The 25,401-nt window shown below is 43.2% G+C and overlaps 1 protein-coding gene across 2 annotated transcripts in view; it reads left to right on the top strand.

Moving 5' to 3' along the window:
* Positions 1 to 25,401, top strand: part of anne (polyamine-transporting ATPase anne boleyn) — a 112,826-nt gene that overhangs the window by 64,916 nt on the left and 22,509 nt on the right. For both annotated transcript variants that reach the window (XM_084598268.1, XM_084598267.1), the window contains exons 3-16: positions 6,658 to 6,825; positions 7,652 to 7,710; positions 7,843 to 7,933; positions 8,894 to 9,063; positions 11,200 to 11,269; positions 11,916 to 12,050; positions 13,018 to 13,084; positions 13,918 to 14,049; positions 15,367 to 15,543; positions 18,591 to 18,736; positions 19,516 to 19,778; positions 21,139 to 21,286; positions 22,102 to 22,236; positions 24,274 to 24,433. In XM_084598268.1, the coding sequence (XP_084454394.1) occupies positions 6,658 to 6,825; positions 7,652 to 7,710; positions 7,843 to 7,933; positions 8,894 to 9,063; positions 11,200 to 11,269; positions 11,916 to 12,050; positions 13,018 to 13,084; positions 13,918 to 14,049; positions 15,367 to 15,543; positions 18,591 to 18,736; positions 19,516 to 19,778; positions 21,139 to 21,286; positions 22,102 to 22,236; positions 24,274 to 24,433 (1,921 nt within the window). The remainder of the gene's footprint in view (positions 1 to 6,657; positions 6,826 to 7,651; positions 7,711 to 7,842; positions 7,934 to 8,893; positions 9,064 to 11,199; positions 11,270 to 11,915; positions 12,051 to 13,017; positions 13,085 to 13,917; positions 14,050 to 15,366; positions 15,544 to 18,590; positions 18,737 to 19,515; positions 19,779 to 21,138; positions 21,287 to 22,101; positions 22,237 to 24,273; positions 24,434 to 25,401) is intronic.

The following is a 25,401-nucleotide window of genomic DNA, read 5'->3' as shown; positions in this document are numbered from 1 at the left end:
CGCCATCGCGTCTTTGAGCGCATGGCTGCAGCTGTTGCCGCTTCGCGAGTTATTCCTGCTCGCCTGAGCAAGCAGTTGCATCTCTGGTCGGAAAGGCTTGCCCTGCAGCTTGCCCTGCACTGCTTGCTCAATTGCAGTTCGCGCGGTTGCCACCTCCTAGTGACGCTCCGTGGATGAACTAATGTCTTTCTCTAGTTTAAAAGGGGGGGGGGGGGGGGACGAAGGGGCGTCCGTGTGCTGTGCCATTTCAGTACACGGTAAAGATACCCAAGTGGTCGAAATTACTCCGGAGCCCTCCACTACGGCACCTTTTTCTCTTTTTCCGCTTTCACTCCCACCTCCCTCCCTTCCCTTACGGCGTGGTTCGAGTGTCCGCAGAACGTGTGGCAGATACTGCGCCTTTCCTTTCCTGTGAACCAATTATTATTATTTTTCTTATTATTATTATTATTATTATCATTATTATGTTGTTGTTGTTTTTGTTATTATTATTATTATTATTATTATTATTATTATTATTATTATTATTATTATTATTATTATTATTATTATTATTATTATTATTATTATGTTGTTGTTGTTGTTGTTGTTTTTGTTATTATTATTATTATTCCTTAAGGGAATGAAATGGGAGGAGATGAGCGCTAAAATTTGGTGGCTATGTATTGCTATGTATGGCAACCCGCTCCTGTTCCGACATCCGTATACATGCTATGTGTACATAGTTCGCTTCTCTCGTTTGAGGGTGGTGGCGTTGTGGGCAGGTGATATAGCGCGCGTTTTGCCGTAGGGGTGTTCACATACAGTGTTCGTGAGATCGCAGTGGTGAATTGTTAAGCGCCTCTTCCTTATCGTTCATGCATATAAATATACGGGTAGGTTCGCTCTTTGCCAAATCCATCGAAACGCACGACCGTTCGCAGAACTTACATAACCGCCCCATTTGCGAAACGCGGAAGGGTCCCGAAATAAGCGAGGAAGCATTATAGTGGTGCGGGGAGCATATCAGACTGGCCAGTGATTCTTCCTCCGTCAGACAATCTTAACTCCACATATGTGGTCCTTTTTTCGGTGTGGCAGTGACGAGATTTAAAGTCGTGTGCTTCCTTTCCCTAACCCCGGGCACCAGGCAACACCAGGCCGGCCTGTGGCTTGTACCCATTTTGAGAACTGGCGGGGGTACCCGACTTCCACCAGGAGTCGAACCTGCCACCTCCTGAAGCCGAGGCGGGTGCTCTTACTTGCGAGGTCACGGCTGCTCTATACCACGGCTCTACCCTCGTGTTGCGTGGTCATCATGCATTTAGGTCTTATCTCTCTCGGTCATATCCTAAGGCCATGAAAGGGCTATTAGCCCGAGGCCCCTCTTCCCGAACGTGCATTTCATCGCCGAAAAGGCAAGCTTCTGGCGAAGGGGAAAGCACGCGCTCCTTGAAATCCTGATACTCGACGGCACTGTAGATTCCCCCCCCCCCTTTTTTTTTTCCCCCATATAGATATGCCTTATCATTTGTCAGTCTGCAGGGACGCCCCTCTCTGTTGCGTTTATCGGTCCCCTTCTGTATCTGCAGGCTGATGCTCGGGACGTTTGTTTCTAATTGTGCATTCTGTCGATACTCCGGGAGGAGCCGTTCCGGGCAATGGCATGAAATCGCCGCCGTGATTTCGTATACGGGGATGTACAGAGTTCGCATAAGCCGGAACGTGAGCGCGTAGCAGGTTTTTTGAGTGTCTGCAGTGATAACGGGCCTGGACTTCCCTGTTCTGCTCTGTCGCTTATCCGCGTACGCATCTCGCAGTGAAAACCGCGCTTTAGGCGATCCACTCTGTCCAAAGCAGCGGGCGAATGAGCTGCTGCGTTTTCTTTTCGACTAACTGCTGGCATTCCTAACAATTTCTCCGACATTTTTTCAAATTTATTTTTCTGGGCGGAACCGTACGCTTGCGTCATCAAGCAGTTGTGAATGCGGCAGCGGCGTTCCAGCTGGCGTATTTCACGCAGGTCTAAGCTATTTGCGAATGCACTGCCCATCTCCAGTACGCACATGTGCCCAATCAAGCTGTGAATAATGAAAGTATGGCAACCGGGAGGGAAGGGGGGTCGGCCTTTAGCTTCTTGAAGTTAAACCGGCGACCCGATATAAAGGGTGGGCCACCATCACCATCACCATCATCGTCGCCTACGGGAGCTTGGCACCATTACTGTTTACTGCACTTATATACGAGCAGGTGGCGTAGGGCGGCTCCCGTGTGTGTGTGTGTGTGTGTGTGGGGGGGGGGGGGGGGGGGTCTTTTTTTTTTATTAGCTGGGACACCAATCTGGTGTCCACTCGTTACAAAGGGACTAGCTAACACTATCATCATTAGCCCAGTGCCGAATATAGTGGCACCATTGGGCTACTATATATGTGACGGGGTTTATCGAGGAATGCTTTCGTCGCATGGAGTGCGTCGCGCAGCATTCTCCCCAACGCTATCGTCGAGAAAGGTGTACCATCCAACGTAGATGGTACCATATCTCGCGATATATGCACGCTTGGCGCAGATCCGTTTTAGTTGCAGCGGCGTTACTGCGACGGCACAAGACGCGACCGTATATTGAGCTGACGTTGTAAAGGGTTACTTTTGTTCTGTAGTCTATTTTTGCTGGTAGACAAACTAACATTTCTGGTACACTTACTCGGGTACATGGTCATGACCACGCAGCGTTTTTGAAGCGGTTAGAAGGAAGTAGCCATGCAGTCGCGTAGCGGAGTTATTTGTCGATTTTTTTTTTTTTTTTTTTTTTTTTTTTTTCACCGTGATGACGAATGCGCAGGACAGGCAAGTTGCAGTTAGTCAAGCTTTCAGGCTAGCTCGGGTATAACTGCAGCTTTGACTAAGCGAAATGCTTGCGTCATTACTCCGAGGTTAGAAACATCACGATCGGCTCCCGAGGTTTGTCAAGGGTGTGAAAGGTTCCCGTTACATGCAGCATCCACGGGTAGCTAGCTCTCTGCAGATGCGCGCAGCGTCGGGCACACCTTCCTATGCCACCGCGTGCATGGAAGCTGAAGTTTTCGACCGTATGGCAGTGAAGACACAGCGCTACAAACACTGCCTTCTTAATGGCGACGTCCTGCGAGACGCTGAAATCGCCGCGTTCCAAACCTCCGAAGTGGGTCGCACTTAATCCTGCCGCACCTCCATGCACTCACTCACTCACTCACTCACTCACTCACTCACTCACTCACTCACTCACTCACTCACTCACTCACTCACTCACTCACTCACTCACTCACTCACTCACGAACGAACGAACGAACGAACGAACGAACGAGCGAAATTTGTTCTCGTCATCAAGGGGCCTCACAATCTGGACGGGGGTACCTCATAGCCGGCTCTCAGCACCAGAGACCGCGGAGAAAGTCTTATAGTAAGCTGCCTGTGCCTGACGGATGATGAGTCTTTCCTGATCCGAGTCGTGGCTCCGGATCAGCTCTTCCCAAGTGGCAAGGTTTGGGATGCACATGTGATTTAGCCCCAGTAAAATCCACACTCCCAAATTACATGGTTTTGCGAAGTCATTTTGTGGCAGCTACATGCAGAGCTCAAGCTCCAAAGTGTCTTCGTCGTGTAGTGTAGAGTACGGAAAGAACCTCTTGTCCTCCAGGCCCTATTCTCCTTTGGCGTGAGTGATCATTCTGGAAGTGAGATTCCTCTACTGTCCAGTCTATTTGATTCAGTTATTAATTTGTACTATATGAGAGGGTCTTTATTCCCACTCTGGGGCGGCACTTACAGAGCTGCTCGGATGTATAATTCTCGCACGGTGCTATGAGCAGCCTCGTCACCGTGAATGACCTCATGAGCAGGAACCCATATGACGGGGACCTTTCTGCACGAGGGGTATCTTAGTAATTTGGTGTCTTGACCGGAGACCATCCCCTTACAAAAGTTGTGAACAGCTGCCTTATTGTCAGACAAGATAGTCTTGGCTTTGGTACTCACTCCGCTAAGACAATAGCCGCCTCCTCCGGACCTACAGGCTGCTATTGGCTCCACTCACACCTCTTGCCCCGAACTCGTGCAATTTTCGGTGAGCTCTCCCTGCATCCATTTATTTATCTATTTATTTATCCACCTATCTATTTATCTATCTGTTTATCTATCTATTTATTATTGGTCTATCTAGCTATTATTGGCTCGCGCCTTTTCCGAAAAGCGCTCGCGTATTTGGCGCGCGCGTGTCATGTGACTTCCCAGACTGAAGCAGCGCTATGAAAGTGGTGCCTAGTAAGTAGTAGTAGTAGTAGTGCCGCGCCTAGTAAGCGCGGACTTGCGCGTTTCGAAACGGCCTCTTGCCCTCTACGTCGACGGCAATGAAGTTATCCTGAACTGGAACTTAGCTCTTGCCGGCTAAATTTTATTGAGTCTTACCGCCGCGGGTAATTGCGTTTCTTGTAATTCGATGCGGCTATTATGGTCGAACAAAGGCATATCGAAGCCGGATATTTCGCATTTTTGGACATACCGCGCACAGACTACAAGGAAAGTAATGTCGCACATGTATATCGAACTCCAGTTTCGCTAGTCGTTCGGTGCACACCGCGTTCCTACAAGTGGCACTTCTAACGGCGCTCTTCGATCCATTTCCACGCGTGGCGACGGGTCAGCTGCTGACTGCGCTAGCGCAATCAGACATGCGTAGCGAGGTGAGCATGAGCTGTGTGCTTTAGGGCTTCCTTGGGGCTGCCATCGGTCTCCTGCACTCAATTTCTGCTCCGCATCCCGTCATGCATACAGTGGAGCCATCCTGCTGGTGGCAGTAGTGGTTTATTAAAACGTTATAACAAAGAAGGAAGTAAAGAATGTTGCCGGCCACCGCAGTTGCCATCAGCGGCGGCCGGGGGAGAGAGGGGACGTGTTGAGCAAAATCTACCCGGACATTCAGCCGGAGTGCAAATGGTGTCAGGAATTGGCAACCTATGACCACATATTATGGAGCTGTAGCATAGCACCGCCACCGGCGGATATTATGCGTGATCCTTCCCTCGAGCAGTGGGAGGCCGTGTTGGCCAGCTCAGACCCGGTCGTCCAGACCAGGGCCGTGGAGTGGGCCACCCAGGTCGCCGTCAGCCATGGGTTGGTGGCCATCTAACACGGAACCATCCATACATGCTCTCTGACGAAAATAAAGTTTTTCCATCCATGTACATATTGTTCACAAAATGCAAACATACGTGAACAAATTCGAGTCTCTCGCGCGCAAGCACTGTCCAAAAACGACTGCGCGTGAACGGCAAATGCAATTATTTACGCAATATAGTAAAAAAAAAAAAAAAAAAAAAAGGAAAAAGGTTGTATATACATAGCCGCGCACACATATTGTCCTGTTGCTGACTGATTGTGCCCGCGACACACTATACACATGCTGTCGATGTGGGCCCGGCAGCATATAAAGCCATCGTGATCAAAGCACGGCCGAGGCCCTTGCCGGGGCGAGCTGGGCAGGATTCGCTGAGCAAGACACTGCAGAAACCAACTGCATGTGTAAATGTTATGCCGTAGCATAAAGAGCCCCACTGGGGGGACAAAGAGCCGCGAGCGGGGTCACACTTTTCCACCTGCCAACTGCGAGTGGAAGATTGAGGTTCTTTCCGTGTTCGTCTTTATTTGCGCTATAGTGTTGATCCTGTGTTCTCATGCTGTTCACAATTAATGGCAATTAGGTTCTCTCCAAGATATAAGAAGTTTTTTGCAATGAGCTATTATTCTGTTTGTAGTGCACTGATAACGGGAAGAGCTTTTAGATAGTCTAGCTGTGGCTGGTTCGGGAGCACCGTCCGATGCTAAAAAGTAAGGCGGCCTTGTGTTCGACAAGTTGCCGATAGCTCATCGAGTAGCAGATTGAGGTGCGGCACTCTCATTAAAGCAATGTATTCTTGCCTCTAGGTTATAAGGAAAGCTTATCTTTTGCCGTGTTTTGTATATCGAATTATCGATATATCGACTGTTTTGCGAATTCGACTGTATATTGCCGCGAAACCTTCAAAACTGTATTTGTTGTTTTTCAACAGCCACCGGCATACAGGCTTATCATTCTGATTCTGGATCGCGTATCAGTTCCGTAATCTTCGTTTGTTAATGCTCGATGTCGCGAGTCGCACCTTTATCAGTTTCGTTGTAGCGCAAGATGCATCGAGGTCTATCTCGAAGATTCCGACCACTCGTGTGTCTTTCCACAATGTTCCAGCCCGTGCTGGTAGCTGTTTGCGACGTTATCTAGATTGTTCTGTGCAGCCTTTAAATTGAGCATTGACGAGTGTGACGAGCATTCTTTGTTCGACGATCGACCAACACGTTTGCTGCTATCGCCGCCGCCGAGTTGCTTAGTTCTTTTGCGGGCGCAAGTCAGCCCAATAAAGAGTTAATTTCCGTACCATCAAGCCTGTGTCTTCATTTGTGTCATCGACCCTGGTCACCAACATGTGACAATATAGTCAGACTCAAAGTGTAGTGACTGGAGTGGGCACTGGCACGATTGACTTGTTTTCGGATGTGTGCGAGCACTGATATTAAAATGCCACAGAAGCTTCACTTCTTTTGAACCTGGTGCCGCCGTCCTTGTTCACATGAATATCTTTGACCTTATTTAATTTCTTCTCCGGCATGCAGGAGGTGTTTGGGTATCGGCCAGATAGCTGCCGCACACTGGCCACCTGGTGCGGCGTACTACTGACGGCTGGCTTCTTGCGGCTCCTGTTTCACTGGCACCCCGCCTGGTGGCTCTATTGCACCCATCGGCGATGTCCGCTTCACCAGGCCACCAGGGTGCTGCTCGTGGTGGGTGCACTATTTTGCTGCATATGAACTAACATAGCACTGGCTTTAGGAAAGGGGAATACAAATTACAAGTGAAACTCCCTTGGAGTGTGGCATAAAGACCAATTGGGATCTGCGAGACTGACCAACTGGATTTTGAGACTCCAATTGGGAATACGCATTACAATGGAAAAGTAAAATGGAATATGAAAGATTGTCTATTTGGAGCTGAAACTCCAAATGGGAAAGCAAACTCCACTTGGAAGTAAATTTCGAAAATTTCAGCCAGTGGGAGTGATCTGTTGTTGTATTGCTTTACACATTGCTCTTGCTCTTGTTTTTATTTATTTTTTCGCTGTGATACTACCTGTTGTTCTGCTTAAGGTTACTTATATGTAGGTTATTCGATAATTTCAGCATAGTTTTTTCGTCCCTTGCCTCTCACATTATATTTGTTGCAACATATATATTTACTTTATACAGTTGCTGTTACCACTGCTGCCTGCTGCCCAGTGCACTATTTTCACTAAAGGACCTCCATTTGTATTTATTTATTATGTCCGTGTTATTATCATGTGTGCAACGACTGGCCTACCAACATGCTTTGGAAATACATGTTTTGTTATAATTAGTTTAATCTATTCAAAAGTGTTACTATCTTTTCCAGATCTATGTGAACAGGTTCTGTTGGAACAGACTTTGATTTAAACTGTAGCCTACGTCTACAGTTTTAGTCAATGCATTATGATGCCACATGTATGACTTACTATTTTGTGTTTAGTAGGAGTGGCTGCATTTCCTGAAATAAATGTTGCCTCTTATCTTATCGCACTTTGTATATTTTCAGGATCAGTACAAACAGCTCTTTGTAGAACGAATTCGGACTGTCTTGCCTTCTAATGTGAAGTAAGTGGCTTTCAGTAGCATCCTTATTTCATTCAGTTGTTTGTCAACTATTTTTTTTTCTTTCATTTAATATGATAAGATATTGTAAGTTGTTCAGTCTGTGAGAGGTATATATGTATTTTTGCTTTGCAGCGTGCCACTTATGTTATCAGTAACAGGTCAAGCAGGTTCTCTTCTCGAAGAGTCAAAAAAACTTGAAGAACTTGCTATGCTCAGGCCAGGAGTAAGTATTGCATGCATTCATCATTTCTGGTCTAGATTAGTGCACGTTGGCATTAAGGCAGACTGTTTTGTTCCCTCCATAGCCACCTATCCCAAAATCCTTGGTTGGTATTGAATACAATTAAATAATTTGCCAAATACACCGGTCCAAAACCTCCCAATTGTTTCATATATATTTATTTATGGTTGTGAAATTGGAAACTAAGTGCCTGATGTGAACCAGGTCTCGAGCCAGCTAGTTGCCATGAAAATATCTGATTTGTATTTTTATTTCTGCAGTTGCCAAAATTGATATTTTCACAGATTTCAGTGCTTAGCTTTCTACATTTGTCCTCCTCTATAACTTGGAGTTGACAAACAAATGCAGCCTTGCGTTCTGGCATATGTCCTGAGATATTGTTCACACCATCTCTGTTGATGTGCTGCTTTAGTGCTCAAAAGAGCAGTGCATGTTTGTAATGACTAAAATGTAACAAACGGGAAATAGTGAGGAGTGAAAGGCTATGGATGATAGACACAGCATTTCAAGCAGTTTCTTTCGTTCCCCCTTTCTTTGTTTCTTGGGAGAGCGTTTCCTTTGAAATTTGAATCAGCTATTTTGCCTATATGCTAACTTCAGCCTGAGTACCAAAATGTGCAGTTTTTGACTGTCAGCCCGTCCTTTGTTTCAAGCATGTCCCAAGGCTGGATTTGGGGAGCATAGTGATGAGAGCATAATTTTTGTGTTGTTTCTTTACATATTTGCCATAATGGTGTATTCTTTACACTTACGCTTATGCCAATCTTTTGTGATGCGTGCGTGAGTGTACTTATGTAACCTAACCTGTGAGCCTACCTTGATTCCAGGGTGTATAGTGTTTTCCGCTGTGGGTCACCCGTGGTCGAGCAGCACTTTGCACGGGTGGCAGAGCCATCAGGAGAGCATGTGGAGTTCCCATCGTCTTTCTCTACCATTTTTCAGGGTTTGCTGCAGCCCACGGACAGATTAGTGTACTTCGAGAATAAGAAGATCCGCTACATCTGGGACGCCGACATCAAAGCGTTTGCCAGGTTGAGGGGTTTCGATAGAAATGTACCATGTTCTTACTTTCACCAGCAGAAGGGCATTTCGCTCCAGGAGCAAGTGGTTAGGTAGTGTACAACAATCTCTCCTCCTGTTTTTGTTCTTATCAGTGCATTGTATTTTAAATCTATTGACCATGCCACTTGTAAAGTTGTCTCGTGGCCAAACGTACCAGGGTTGGCACAGCATGCCTGTCTTGCAGCGATGGTAATATAGGCAGAGGCAAGAGTTGTGCAAATATAAAGAGCGAGCAGAGATGAACTGAAGTGCTTTTTTTTTTCCTGTCTGACTGTAGAAAATTAATGTCATATTGCACAGACACAGTAATGAAATAATTTGAACTTGTTGCGCACCCTTTGTTAATTGGAAGTAATGGAAGACTGTGCTTGAAATTGAGACTATGCTAGCTTCCAGAATATACTCTCTGAGAAGTGCCAGTGCTGCTCTCTTTACGAAACAGAATAGCACTTGAAAGCATCTGTGACTTTGAAAATACTTCTCTGTGTAGCATAATTTCCTAAGCGCCTAGCACTCGCGAATTCATTTCGGTCACAATCATGTTGTCAGCCACTTTGTCGTTCTTTCTTTGGCATATATATATATATCATTTCATGAAAGTGTAGCGCTAGTGATCAAGCCGTTCAAGACTTGTGTTTTGTGCTGACAAGACTCTAGAGTTCTTTAGTTTTGTGCTTATTGTTTTTAGTAGCTGTTAAACTGCTGATTACTTTTTAATTACATGTCAGCCTATAACTTATCTTTCCCTCTTTACCTTGCCATTTGTCATGCTCCTTGTACATTGTCCACTGATGTTAAAAATGCCTTGGCATTCAAAGCATACGAGGATGGACACTTTGTTATTCCAGCATAGAGCATAGCAAGAAAGTAGATAATGCAATTTAATTTTTTACATCCTTTTAAGGCTTTTGATTAGGCCTTGATACATATAAGTGATACGATAGTGAGTTTCAAGATCATACAACCTGTTGCTGGAGGCACAAACGTGTTGCATGCCAATATTATCATAGTGCACTTTGCACCCATTTCACTTCTTTGGATGATGTCATGTATAAAACAGGGCTTACATTGTCTGGCTTGTTTGGTTACGCTGCAAGGATGAATATTAGCCGTGCCTTTAATTAGCTGAGAGCTGCCTCTTTGAATGCCATGAAGGATGCCAGATTGCAAGTGCATTAATAGATGATAATACAGCTGATATTGGGGCATGCTTCCCTTAAACATTTTCGCATTTCCTGTTTGTCCTCTACACTGACAACTCCTGCTCTTAGCTTTTTCTTATGCAGTCAACAGCATCCTTGTTTTTTTTTTTTTTTTTACAGCTGATTACACTTCAAAACATAGAGACTCTACTACACTGCACTTTCACCTTGCTTTCAATAAACACCCACTACCCCTTCCAATGTGCTCAGACATTTTTCACTCAGATTGTACTTTTGCATGGCCAGAATTGAGCGCCGCCACTATAGCATCTCTTGTGGCCCATGTTTCTTCATTATGTTAAATGATACAGTGCATTCATAAATACTTTTTTTTTAGTAATAACAGTCGCTGGAGACGTCTTCTTGTACTTTTGTGCTCTGTTGAATAGAACGAAATAAGAACTAGACAGCTGAAACGAGGCAGTGCTAAGGAGGTGCTTTGCTTCCCTTCATACCGTGCTGAGTGTGGATACCAAATTTGATGCAGAAGTTTTTTCGAATAAAAAAAAATACATGATGTAAAGTTAGTGTCCGGGTTGCTTGATACAATTACTTACATTGTTGTAAAACTTTGACGTTTTCATTTCTTGTGGTCTCTGCAAGTGTTTCCTTTAAGCTTAATTTCGCTACCTTGCCTACTGCTGAGGTTTTGTTGCCCTTTCTGTTTTTCATTTTTTTCCTGGTTTTCAGTTTTTTTTTTAAAGAGTACATAAGTTTGTTTATTCCTCCTTTAGCTTTCTTCTTCAGCTGGCACAGGTTACTTGGTTTGTCTTGCATGGCTTGGGCTTTTGCTTTCCACGGTGAACTCTGTCAGTGCATCTTGCTGTCCCATACTCTGTGTCCTCCCCTTTCTTCATACTATTGCCTTCCTTTTCTCTTTTTTTTCCTTTTGTAGAGATGCTTGCCTGTAAACAAATGGAAGTGTTTTTGCCTTGTTCATGTGCTTCTGCCTCTCATTGAAACGATGCTCCTTGACTTTTTCAGACGAGTTCTTTTTGGGGATAATGTAATTAGTGTCCAAATACAGTCAGTCTTTCGTATCCTCTTTCAAGAGGTTAGTCTTGAATACCTCACTTCTCTTTGGTTATAGCATCTGGTATAACCTTTGAGCAGTATGATTAGCTGTGTAATATGCAGTAAGCTATCTGGAAGAGTAGTGATGCATGCCACATTGTGTACTTTCTCTATGGACTACTCTTTTTTACGTAGCATAGATGAATTACTAAAATAATATTTGCAGTAGTTGCTAAAATATGCAAATAGTAGTGCTTCCCATAGCACTTGGATGTATTTAATGCTTTTGTATCGTCAGTCTTGATTGGTGTAATTGCACTGTGTGAGACGTAAGCACAGATAGTATTTGCCATGAACAAACCATCATAGAGTTCACTTGTTCTGCTTTCATATTCAGCACTGTGCCAGGGCTGTTGAAGAGATCATGATACCAAAGGCTTCAAACCTGATTTTAGCTTGCACGAGAATTTTTTATTAATTGCAATTTAACATTTTGTGTTTTGAAGGAAGCAAGCTTTTGCATTTAAAAGATAAGCATTATTAATGTTTTAACTTGAGGAACAGGGAAGGTAACTGATCCTGCTCAGTAACTGAATATTTCCTGTCTTGTGTTCGTGTGTGTGTGTCCCATCAAAATGAAGTTGCGATGTTTCATTGTGTGCTTCCTTTTGTTCCCTCCCATACAGGTTCTTGAGCCATTTTATGTGTTTCAAGTGTTCAGCATGATCATCTGGTTCTGTGATGACTACTATTATTATGCCTCATGCATCATCATCATGTCGGCAATGTCTCTAGTCACTGGCGTCTATCAGATTAGGCTGGTAAGTACATTGCACTGTCCATCTTTCACAGTGATTTTATCGAAATGTGACTGCAGATCTTTTGATATGTAGCTGGAGCACTTCAAAACATTAATCTACCGAGTTAGCTGGAAAATATTAAAATATTAACAAGAAAAAATGCACTTTTTGCACACAGTCCATAACTTAACCAGACTGTTATAAAACTTCTTTTCAGAACTAAAAGAAAAGGAAAAAACACTTCAAAGGAAACACAAACAAAGGAAATGTGCACTTCATTGTGTATTATTTTAAAGGCGAAACGGAAAGGATGGAAATCGGGGTCTTAGCTAGATTCCATGGACTCCTGTGATAAAACGACTAAATGTTGTTGCTGTGAAAATTTGTTAGGCTACTATTAACAGCTATAAATGTGGAAGATTCTGCTTTGCCATCTTTTGCAATAAAATTTAATACAGTAACGCCCTTGAAATTTTTCTGGAAAAAACAGCTTGTTTTATTTTTCTCTGAAAATTTTGTCTCCTATTCAGAATCAAGATTGCAGCTTTTAATGAATTTAGACAGTTCATATTTTATAGTGTATTCTTAAAATATATATATTCTTGGACTTTTAATACTGTGGTGTTTAATTTTATAAAGTGGTAAATAGTGACCAGTGTGGTGGCACAAAGAATGAATTAGAAACAACACATTGCCCAGTGCCTCACAACAACAGGGAATTTTTTGTTGTCCTCCTCTTTGTAATTAATTCTTCAGCAGCTTTTAAGTTGGTACTAATGCCTTACCAAAGAACCCTGCTTTTAACATTAATGTTCAAATAATGATGGGCTGGTTAACGCACAGAATTGCTCATAGATATTCTTCAGCAGCTTTTAAGTTGGTACTAATGCCTTACCAAGTAACCCGGCTTTTAACATTAATGTTCAAAGAATGATGGGCTAGTTAATGCACAGAATTGTTCATAGGCTCCTCCTTGCACCTTTTACAGAGTCAGAAAGCTCTCAGCAATACTGTACATGCTATGGATGTTGTCACAGTCAAGCGAAGCAAAGGAGGTCAGTGGCTGCTTTTTTCATTGCAAGGCTTTGTTTTCTTCATTTGCTCTTCATTGCGTGTCACTGTTTTGACTTCTTATGCTGTGGATATAAGGTTTACTTACCTGGAATATGGTGTGCTTTAAAATGCGTAGATGGAGTTTCCAAGGCAGGAAAGTGAACGGAAAAGAGCTTTGGTGACGTTTGCTCATTTTTTTATGATACGCGCAATAACCGAATAAGTTTCAGGGCTGGTACTGACTGTGTGGAGCAGTCTCGCAAGATGTAAAACAGGTAATGAACTGATACAGGCTAATGGCATCCAAGAAAACTGCTGCTGCTTCTGATGCTTTTATGAATCTCGGTACAGAAATTTGTTGCTCACCCTGACTGTATGGCACACATTCTAATTGTTCCTTTCCATATAACGCATTCTGTATTTTAAGATTATAGCATATGATCATGACTTCACAACTACAATTGCTGCCGTGCCTGGACAGCCCTTGCTCTTCACAACGTCAAAGCACATGCGTAATGGTGTAGTGGCTCAGTAGTAGCTGTGTGGTGGTAGTATATTGTTCAGACAGCACTGTTCATCGGTCCAATATTGGCAGCACACTGGCCATATGTCAGACCGGTCATTGTCAACACCATACCAATATTGGTCCGTAGTTCGTGCCGTAATGGATGCCATGGCAAGCTACTTTCCAGAACTGATATGCTTGGTTGAATTGTAAAATTTTCTAGGTTGAATAAACATCCATGTAATTTTGCGTAATTACATTGCACGAGACGTGAGGTTCAGTTTTGAATGCATTCTTTTTCCTCTTATTACTTCTCCTGCCTTGGTCCAGTCTTTGAAAACATCCCCTCGGAGCAGTTGGTGCCGGGAGATGTTCTCATCGTGCCCCGCAGTGGATGTGTGATGCAGTGTGATGCTGTCCTGACGGCTGGCAACTGCATTGTCAACGAGAGCATGCTTACAGGTGCTCACTGACCTTCAGCCTCTTTTTTTTTTTTTTCTCGCACATTGAAACTGTTTCATCTGCAGCTAATGTCAGACGCAAAAACATTTAGGTGTTCATATTAAGGCGAAAACCTTTAATGGCTTATGCTCCCGGTCGTGTCCATTTGTGCGCTGGAATCGGGTTTTGCCTTCCCTTTCCTGTAACCAATTATAATTATAACATAGTAATGCAACGAATGCCAACAAGAGGCAATAATAATAATAATAATAATAATAATAATAATAATAATAACAATAATAATAATAATAATAATAATAATAATAATAATAATAATAATAATAATAATAATAATAATTGGTGCACAGAAACGAAAAGACACAGTACCTGTCACATTTGTTTCTGTGGACACCTGAACTGCACCATAAGGGAAGGGAGGAAGGTGGGAGTGAAAGTGGGAAGAGAGAAATAGGAGCTGTAGTGATGAGAGGCAAATGATGGGAGATGAAGGGTAAGCTTTCGCCATTCTCCTCTTAAGAGACATCTAAGAGACCATCTAATTTTTCTTAGGGAAGCATTGGGCACTAAATTGATCTTTTTCTTTTAATTTCGAGCAGAATTCCACTTTCACTTCCTGCTAGATATTTACAAGCACAATTAAACTGTGCCAGTGAAAGCAGTCGTGTTTCGCTTGGTGAATAATGTGTTGCTCGGGGTTCTTCCAATTTCTTTTTTACCTTGGAGACACTGCATAGATGACCACTTTGCTTGAAGTGGAAGCATAATTGAAGCATATTTGCATATGAGTGAACCTGAAAGCAACAAGCTACAAATTCCCCAAGGTTTTTAGACTTATCTAATGGAATTTGTGTGTCATGGCATCATCATAATTCTTTTCCTTTTAAAGCCGCGCTGCTCTGGCTGGGTAGAATATAATAGCCCAGCTTATTTGAAGCATAGACAGGGTGTGAAAACATGGAAAAAGAAGGAACATGAAAGTTTTGATCTCAAAGGCTACTACTGGAAGGTCGCATCAGTGATGTGCATTTTTCTTGAAGTGTGTTGGTAATCCATTATTCTTAACTCTAGAGCATCTGTAGGACACGCTGCAATCTCTCTAATGTCTGTACAGTTGCTTAGTTCTGCGATAACCTATTATCGTAGTGCATTGTTCATCATTACAGTGTTTGACACTACTGTATTCTCCGCATCCCCTCAAAAATTGCACGCATATGCCGCGAGTTTGATTGGCGCCAGTCTGTGGTTGGTCGGAAACCTGTATTGTACTCTGCTGGTGGCTACCCTTGAAAATTCCTTGGACCCCGCTCTACATTTCAGGCGAGAGTGTTCCGGTTGTGAAGACACCACTGCCAAACCCTGGAGCCTCGCAACCAGCACTGGATGTCATGTACCACCCAAAGGAGCATGGCCGTCACACGCTGTTCTGTGGCACCAGGGTCATCCAGACACGTTACTATGGCACAGAAAATGTGGAGGCCGTTGTTGTGCGCACTGGTAAGTCAGCATATCCACACTTTAGCCTCTTGCTTAGCATTGGTTACAAGGAATAGCACAAGGATAACGCAACCAGGAAGGTTAACAATACAGTGCGCGCAAAGCAGTGAAAATTGTTTAAGAAGGCCATAGGTGTGACAAACCATGGATCACGCGACAAATCAGACGGCTTGTCAGGAAAAAACATCGCCTTCTTCAATCGTATAAAAAGAATCGTTGCCCTGCTGTATTGCAGTCAATTCGGGCCCTTGGCAGTACGCTAAAAACTGAAGTTAAAGCTCATAAGGATAACTTCTTTAATAATCTGGGTTCTAAACTGCGTAGTAATCCCAAGGAATTGTGGACGTTTCTGAAACACAACGGACGCGAACCAGTCGGAATCCCAAACTTAGACGTTGATGGTGACCTTGTTAGTACTAATGGTGATAAAGCCTGCCGCTTTAATGCATATTTTCAGTCTGCCTTTGCGCCAGCTTACATCGGTGAACTTCCGAACACTCGTGAATCTATTACAGAAACCATGCCTGAAATTGTTTTTACTTATCAGGGTGTTTCAAAACTGCTTAATAACATCAGGGCCGCCTCCGCCAGCGGCCCTGATGGTGTACCTACCTTTGTTTTAAAATCATGTGCGAACGAAATTGCTCATTATTTAGTCACCTTGTTCCAAACATCGCTTAACTCGGCATGTTTGCCAAATGACTGGAAAAATGCTAATGTTGTCCCAGTGCATAAAAGCGGTTCGAAAATGTCTGTTGTCAATTACCGACCCATTTCTCTGACTAGCGTGTGTTGTAAAACATTGGAACATATAATTTACAGTGCAGTCATGAAACACCTTGACTCTCATGACTTCTTTACGCCAATTCAGCATGGCTTTAGAATGGGTTTTTTCTGTACCACCCAGTTACTTGAGTTCAGTAATGATCTGTTTTCCTCTTTTGACCACGGATATCAAATTGTGTATTTCTGGATTTTAAAAAAGCCTTTGATTCTGTACCTCATGTGCTATTATTACATAAGTTACGTTGCCTTGGTCTGCATCCCAATATCCTCGACTGGCTTCATTCATATCTCCAGGACCGCATGCAGCGTGTTGTAATTAACGGTTGTAACTCCGATTCCGTAAACGTCTCCTCAGGTGTGCCCCAGGGGTCTGTCCTTGGACCCCTTCTTTTTCTCATTTTTATTAATGATATTGTTCTTGACCTCACCTGCCAAGTTCGGCTATATGCTGACGACTGTGTGCTTTACCATGTTGTGGAAAGTTCTTCTGACGCATTAAAACTTCAGCGAGACTTAAATTTTATCCAGCACTGGTGCTCAAAATGGCAAATGTCTTCGAACATTTCAAAATGCAAGCTTTTCTCGTTCACTCGTAAGCGTTCCCCTCTACCGACCTGCTACTCAATAAATAATGTTCCCCTGCAAAAAGTTTCTGAATATAAGTATCTCGGCGTATATTTCACCTCTAACCTTACGTGGACGAGACAAGTTGAGCATATTACATCGAAAGCCTGCAGAATGTTTAATTTTTTAAAGCGTAATTTCAGCAAAGCGCAGTCAAATGTCAAGCAGCTCCTGTATTTCACTTACATAAGGCCAATTCTTGAATATGCATGCCCTGTATGGGATCCCCAGCTTATTTACTTATCAGACATGCTCGAACGCGTCCAAAATAATGCTGCCAGATTTGTGTCTAATAATTATAATTTTTCATCTAGTGTCACGTTTATTAAACATCATCTTGGTTGGGAATCTTTAGCTCACCGCAGAAAACATTTCAGACTGCAGATCATGTATCGCATTTATTTTGGAAAGTTCAGCATTGACAAAGACCGGTACCTGCTTCAACCTCACTTTTTGTCTAGACGACTTGATCATCAGTGGAAGATCCGCGAAATAAAATGCCGGACAGATGTGTATAAAACCTCGTTTTTTCCACTGACGATCAATGAGTGGAACCGGCTGCCAGCTGGCATCACTGAGTGTTGCACTGAAAATTTATTTCGGGCTTTTTTATCAGATGTGTGACGTGGCGCCCAGTTCTCTTGCGTGTGTTTCCTTCATTACTTTGTTTTTTGAGTGTTTTCATCACTTTGTTCGTTGCGCAGTTGCCCCCTTTTAGATGCATGTTTTTCATTCTGCATTATCACTTGTGCCCTGTTATTTTCTTCATTTTTATGTATTTTATCACTGGCGTTCCCAGCAAGATTACTTGTCATCTCTCCCCCTGCAATAATGCCTTCGGGCGCTGCAGGAACTTGTAATAAATAAATAAATAAATAAATAAGAGAAGACATGATGCACCATGTTTGCGCAATTGCAAATGTTCCTTTTTTTTCTTATTTGAAAATCCGAAGTAATATTGGCAGTCAACAAATAGCTTTAGTTTTCTCATTGCTTGCTTTCTTTTCCCTCTTGCTCTTTGTCCTGTTCATCTGCCAAGGCACATTCTGTAAAACACTCATTTGCCTCATCTGTGTTCATTCATCTTTTGTGTCTTGCATGCACTTTGTTTCAAGAAGTTAGCATGTTATCGGAAAAAAATTTGAAGAACACTTATCACAACATGTTGATTAGCATACAGTTGTGTGTGACCACATGATATGCATGACCACCCGACATAGATGTCAAGGCCCGCTGTAACCAAGCCATACATACTTGCCTCCGTGGCCTATGGATAGCGTGTCCGACTAGGGATGCAAGTGTCCAGGGTTTGATTCCTATCTCACCCTCCCTTCTCACAGGGCTGCCTAATTGTTGGCAGCTCTACCTCACGCAACTCGCTCACCAATCAATGGCCTGCCATGTCGCCTGTTAAAGGGATGCTCGTGATTTTCACTCACAACAGAGCCTTAACGATGCCACTTTGAAATATGCCTCTTGATGGGCGGAAGGATGATCGGGCCTATGATAGTAGTCCTCGTGTGGTCAGCTACGTCGTCAGATCTGAGGGCAGGCATATGTTGGCGTGATTACCATTTTCTGATGCAATCTAAAGCTGTGCCTTTCTTTCTGTCCCTTGTCGTCTTTCTCATTCTAAGGCTTCCTCACGGCCAAGGGAGATCTGGTGCGCTCAATCATGTTCCCCAAGCCAGTTGACTTCAAGTTCAATCGACACATCAAGAACTTCCTTCTCTTCCTTGCCTCCCTGGCTAGCATCGGCGTCATCTACACCATTGTGCTCAAGGTGAGCTTGCTCTTTGTGGCTGGTGGATGCTGGTGAGCAAAATAGCATCGTGTAGCAGATCTTCTCGTTATAATAGCTTGTATCTTTGTTTATTTGCTCTAGTTACATTGTTTTACTTCCAAAATGCCGTAAATGAAAATTTTAAGTGCTTCAGCATTCAACGCTTGGCCAAGCATGGATGAACTGTGTGTGTGTGTTTATTCAAAGTAATAAGAATTGCATGTTTCAGGGGGAGTGCAAATCGGGTAAATTTTCTGTTTGACTCATATCACAGCAATTGCATACAAAGTATGCTATCCAACCTGGTGATGCTCTCATTGCTGACTACTCTCTGAAATGGCAAGTTTAATGCAATGCAGCCCAGGATGATTACCCATAATAAACATTCTGTTGGGAGATAGTTTCAAATAAATTCAGCATGCAGGAGAATGTAACTGATCTGCAAAATTTAATTTCCGTGGCACTATTCTGAAAAAGAAAGCTGTTGTTAATGCAGCTTTCTCTTGACATGGCTTAAAGGCTAGTTTAGCTACAAACGTCCATAATTGTGTCACACGAAGGTCACGCGAAGGTCACTGCAGATGTGGAGACATTATATGAAATAGCTGTTCATAGCTTCCTGCTTCGTAGTCTGTGCTTAGCTTTTCCACCATTCTTGGCACATATGACTTTGCCTTTATTTCTTTTTGCGAAAGTAACAAAGGGAAACTGAGCCTGGCTTTGCTTTCTTTATTCTTATTTCGATGCAAATTGCTTGTTTCAATTGCCGGTCTTTGCAGACCACCCGGGGAGTGCCTGCATCAGACATCATAGTGCGAAGCCTTGACGTCGTCACCATCGTCATCCCACCTGCACTTCCAGCGGCCATGACCATAGGCATAGTATTTGCCCAGTCACGGCTGCGACGGGCACTCATCTACTGCATCTCGCCGCGCTCCATCAACATCTCTGGCTGCATCAACTGCTTCTGCTTTGACAAGACTGGCACACTCACTGAAGAGGGGCTCGACCTGTGGGGTGTCGTTCCGGCCAGTGGTGGCAAGTGAGTGCTGCGATACGGTGGGAGCATAGAATAAAAAGGGTGGGAGCATAGAAAGTCTCTTTAGCCACTAACTGTAACTTAGGAAGCTTGCAATATTCTTATAATTATAACTGGCCTGTTCTGCTGCCACTGCATTAGGAAAGTGCCACAGGGGCTCGACCTGTGGGGTGTCGTTCCGGCCAGTGGTGGCAAGTGAGTGCTGCGATACGGTGAAAATTTTGTTAAAACTTGTTGCATGTCATGCCATTGGTGCTTTGTTTGTGTTTTTGTTGAGGTTGTAAGTGCAAAGTGGTGCTTTAAGAGAAACACATCGTGAACCAAGTTTTTTGGTCAAAAATGCTCATGAAATAAGTCATCGCATAGTTGACACCATAAAAAGGGTGGGAGCATAGAAAGTCTCTTTAGCCACTAACTATAACTTAGGAAGCTTGCAATATTCTTATAATTATAACTGGCCTGTTCTGCTGCCACTGCATTAGGAAAGTGCCACAGGGACATTTTGTGCTACATGTGATGCTGGTGATTGCTTGGGCGTTGTCTGGCCCTTTGTGCATGCTCATACTTCTGCATAACCGATTATCACTCCTGCATGTAACGAGCCCCGCCTCTATGGTGCAGTGGTTAGGGTTCTCGACTTTTTTGTCCAAGGATGCAGGATAGAATTCCGGCAACGGCTGCTGCTTTTTGATGGGGGCGAAAAGCAAGGCACCCGAGTGCTGTGCGATATCAGTGAACGTTAAAGAACCGTGCTGTTCACAATTTCCAGAGCCCTCCACTACATCATCTCTCATAGCCTGAGTCGCTTTGGGATGTTAACCTCATAAGCCAAAACCAAACCAGCAATATTTTTCCTTCTCAAACAGGTATATGGCATGTTCATTACTTAATTCCTTTCAGTTGCGTTTCTTTACTGAGAGGTCATCTCAACAAAATGAGAACTAAGGTGCAAAACTGTTATCCAAAAATTGTTCTGGGAAAAAATGGCACGTTAAGTGCCATTTTTTTTCCCAGAACAATTTTTGGATTGGAATCACTTACTCTGACGTGTTATCACTACTACTGGAAGTAACTTCTCATTGCTGCTCTAGTGATGCACATATACTGCAGAATGTAGTTAAGCGAAAATGAATGTTTTTGGAGTTCTGGCAGGTTCTCCTGTAATCTCTAGACCCTGAGAGGTGCATTTGTAATACAGCTACTGATCTTTATTCTTACAATTCTTTTTTGCGATTTTTTTTTTTTTCGCATGAAAAACCACCGGTATTTTTTGTCCCCTTTTGTTGTAATGGCCTCCTCTCCCCTCAGCGTATTGTCATCTATGGATTTGTGGGCAGTGTAGTAAATTTCCTTTGCTGTACAGATTCCAGGAACAGCTACCTGAGCCAAGCAAGCTTCCCCTGGACTCCTTGCTGCTCCAAGGCATGGCCACCTGCCACTCCATCACAGTCATTGACCAGCAGCTGTCCGGTGACCCACTGGATCTGAAGATGTTTGAAGCCACCAACTGGGTACTTAATCACTCATTACTCTGCCAGGCTTTTAGTGAGCGGAACGATGAGTACTTATGGCACTTTTAATGCTTTTTATAACAGCTGCTGTTTAGCACAGCTATTCACAATAGCTACTGCAAACTCTATAATCTTCGAAATGTGTGAATTTAAGATGGCGCACATTGCATCGAGCACTATAATAACTGTTTTTATGTGGTTATACTTGTAGAATATTATAATGTAGTGCAGATGTAGCATAGTGCAGACCGGACTAACAAATTCTCTCTCATATTTGTGCATGCGCCTGTTAATCCGCTCAAGACTTGTTCGCCGTAGCCGTTTTGGGTTTCTTTCCGTTGAAAGTGCTTGTGGTGTATGTATTTCTATCCCGTGTCCTTTGTCTTTGTTTTGCGTATTGTTTGAATTTGTTCTATTTTGAACCACACCTTTAAAGTAGGTTGCGAGTTAAAAGAAAGATGTTACATATGTCTTCTAACAAAAATAGTCCAGTTTTATTCTTCTTTTTTTCTTTTTTCAGAATGACTATTGTTTAAAGAGTGATCCAAATTTGTTGAAGCAAGTACAATAATCTCTCGTTAAGACTAATTGTCGGAAAAGAACAGTGTGTACCCTTGATTGCTTTCCCATAGGGCTCAATATAAAAACAAAGCAAATAAATACGCTTAAGACAAATTGTTTTGCGTGCATTTCGGTTACGGCAAACTTTTGCAGCAACTGTAAGCCTTGGCAACATGGAACAGTGCTGTTTGGCAGATTATTTGGCCTTAGTGCATTGGGGACCTGATTGTACTGCTTCCTGCCTTCAAATGCAGGTTTTGGAGGAGCCAGACATCGATGACAACTCAAAGTATGATATCATCGCACCTACAGTTGTGCGTCCTGGACCTGCCAACAGCCTCAAGACACCATCTGTGCCTTCTTTGAATGCCGCCGGAGATTTGACTGAGGTTCGATTTGGTTTTTAAGGCGAAAGCGTTTATTGCCTCATCATTGTTGTCAGCTAAAGGGTCACGCTTTTGCAGCGGTTCTAATTGGTCGATGTGGGATGACGTCATGGAGGTATCGACCAATCACAGAGCACCACCACATTATGTGCGAATGCATGCCTTATATGGCCATATGCCAATCAATGATCAATCACTAATTAATGACTACTTAATTAATAACCTCTACTTAGTGACATTTGTGTAATTAACTAATTACTCAATAATTTCACACACCCGGTAAAATCAACCAGACAACAGTAAACGTAAAACTGCGAAGATACAAGGAGCGTGATCTACTCGCTGCCAAGCAGAACTCACTGAATAAATGCACTCGCAGAATGTGAGAGTAGTCACTCGCTTAACTCGTAGCAGCATTCATCGCTACATGCGCAACAGTCGTGTAGCAGAATGCAGCACTCGGGCTTTTTCCTTTCATCACTTTAGTCACCAAAGTGTCCTCGAATTTTTTTAGCACACTGCATATACGGAATCATCTCTTTTTTCTGTGGGTATTTTTCTACACCAACAGATGACTGGCAGGACTTACTTGCCCCAAAAACATGCTGCGACTTACTGCATTTGTAGTGACATAAGTGTGGCTGAAAATTGCCATACAATTTTAAAGGGAAGCTGGCATGTTTTTTTACATTTGGACGAGATTCAGCGATTCGAATGTACGAAGTCTGTAGGAGAAACATGCAAAGTAGTTTCCCGCCAGCGTTTAAAATGATAACATAATTAGATTAAATGTGTCTGCTTTTTCTCAATGCACTGGAGAGATGCAGAGAAACACATGATGATATCATTCTTGCCAAATCTTTACATTTTTGCTGGCTTTGCTCTCATGCTGCTGCGCATCGACTGATGATGCCAAGCAAGTCTACGTGCTCTATATTCGGCGCCATTGGTTTCCTGCTTTCAAGCTATTGTTTCTTCGCTTGAAACATAGTGACGCTATACATGATGTCGTCGTTGGGGATCCGGGCCAGTGATGTGCACCGCGAGAAGGCTGAGCGCCTTCGTCATTTTATTCCATGATTACAATGGCAGTTCAAATTCTAGCACAAAGAGACTTCACATTGTTTACCTTCAAGTTTCACTTTCGTCCCCTTCAAGCTCGTCAAATTCTAAAACCTCTTCAGCTTTCCTTTTTGTGTGTATTTTCATAGTGTATGATTGCACGCTGCCTTGACTGAGCAGGCAGTTTTTAGTGTCAAGTGACAAGCTTTTACCCTTGTTACAGAAAAGCCTTGAACACAGTTAAAAATGTAAATGCACCCACTTATTGTGGCTGTGCTTAAATGCACGCCAGACTGAACTGTAGCCAAACTATGGTTACAACGGCTTATACAACCTCATTTTTAGCAGGCAGCCTTTACTGTGTCTGAATCTGGCTAGCTATGTTCACACTTAACAGTAGTTAAGCTCATGAAAGAGAGTCCTTAGGTTTATATACTTTGGCACAAACACATTTTAGTGTCTTTGATGTAGTTAAATCTGATTACGATGAAAGTGTAAAAAGTTTGCAATTTTTCGTTACTAGCAGGCTTTCGTCTGGAAAGTGGATCCTGCTATATTTTTTGCTGCTTTTGAGCATGGACTGCTTTGATGCCGTGTTCCCAAGTTGAAAGCAGCAGGCAGCTGCATTCACTTGCTCGATTGTTCGTAGAAGCGCCGTCGACGCAGAAACACAGCATGTACTGTCTACTGCAGTCACTCATTGCAATTGTGGACATTTCCTGTCACATCAATTAGTGTTTTATCGTCATGAAACTTGCGCAGTTCTGCCAAATCTTTAGTAATTCACATAAAAGAGACAAAAATTGCTGTCCAGTGCATGTCCTTTAGAAGGAGCTTCAACTGTACTTATTTAAAAAATGTAAAGTGCGAGTGAGCTTTCTTTTGTTGTACTACATTGCAGTTGGCTGTCTGTTTCAAACATTTTAAACTTGTAGCTGCTGTCAGCAGCATGACTGAGTGGCAGTGTTTTCCTTTCAGGTGCCTTCATCCCTGGAGGTCGGCATTGTTCGCGAATTGCCGTTCTCTTCAGCCCTGCAGCGCATGAGTGTGGTCACGCGTGTGCTGGGCTCCACCCACTTTGATGTGTTCTGCAAGGGCGCCCCCGAGACCATCGCCTCTCTCTGCAAAGCTGATTCAGGTTGGTTCCCCCAGATTGGACTGAAGGGTAGACGCGTGAAATCTGAATGCTATTCAAACAGCTCTGCTTGATTCGATCGAATGGCATATCAATTAGTCTCTGGTTTTTCATAATCATTTTAGATGAAATGCTTCCTCCTACCTCCATCATATAATGTGAGCCAAATGTTGGTGTGGTGACATATAAGCACTGCAAATGAAAGGGCATGTTCAGGAATGGTGGCCTTACAACAGCTTAGTGGGAAATGTTATTGCTCTTGATACCTTCAAGTGTGTGGTGGCATGTGGGCTTATGTATGGCTTCCTATAACTTAACACCACTTTCATGTATGCTAAACGTGCAAGCTATCATTTTTGTATTTAAAGGGCTAGTTATATTAAACTGACTAGTTTTATTACGAGTTGAATGCTGCAGTATTGCACTAAATTATTGGATGCTTGCAATATACTTGAGATATACTTAACCTCATAGAATCCGGCTGACTATGTACTGTGGAGATGCATTCAAAGACCTTTAATCAGGGTTCGATTGGAGTGTACTAATAATTGTGAGGGTTTGGGCTATGCGATACCTGCACACAGCTGCTGCTTAGGCCTAAGGATGTGCATAACTTGGCCACGCACGGTGTACGAATAAAACTACAGTGGGTTCAGAGGCTCGCTGGCATGGCACACAGGAGGCTTCAGGTGATTAAAACTGGTTTAATGTATACTATACTACATTAAGTTCAGGCATGGGACCAGCTGCGAAGGTTCACTGATAGTAATCCTCGGTAAATTCAAGCCATGCAATCATTGCAGTCTCTGGCTGCAGAGCAAGGAGAAGCTCTATGTGGTCACTAAAGTGCATCGCATTTTATTCCTGGTAAAGAAAAGAAAGGGGTCCCCTTGGAAGTAAGGGTAAGCACTCTCAACTCATGAGGGCAGTGGATTGAAGGGAGGTATATATAATAGTGCGGGCAATGCAGC

Source organism: Amblyomma maculatum, chromosome 3, assembly GCF_055883805.1.
Source record: "Amblyomma maculatum isolate TAMU_Amacu chromosome 3, ASM5588380v1, whole genome shotgun sequence".
Classification (NCBI taxonomy): Eukaryota; Metazoa; Arthropoda; class Arachnida; order Ixodida; family Ixodidae; genus Amblyomma; species Amblyomma maculatum.
This window is presented reverse-complemented; position numbering and strand designations above follow the sequence as displayed.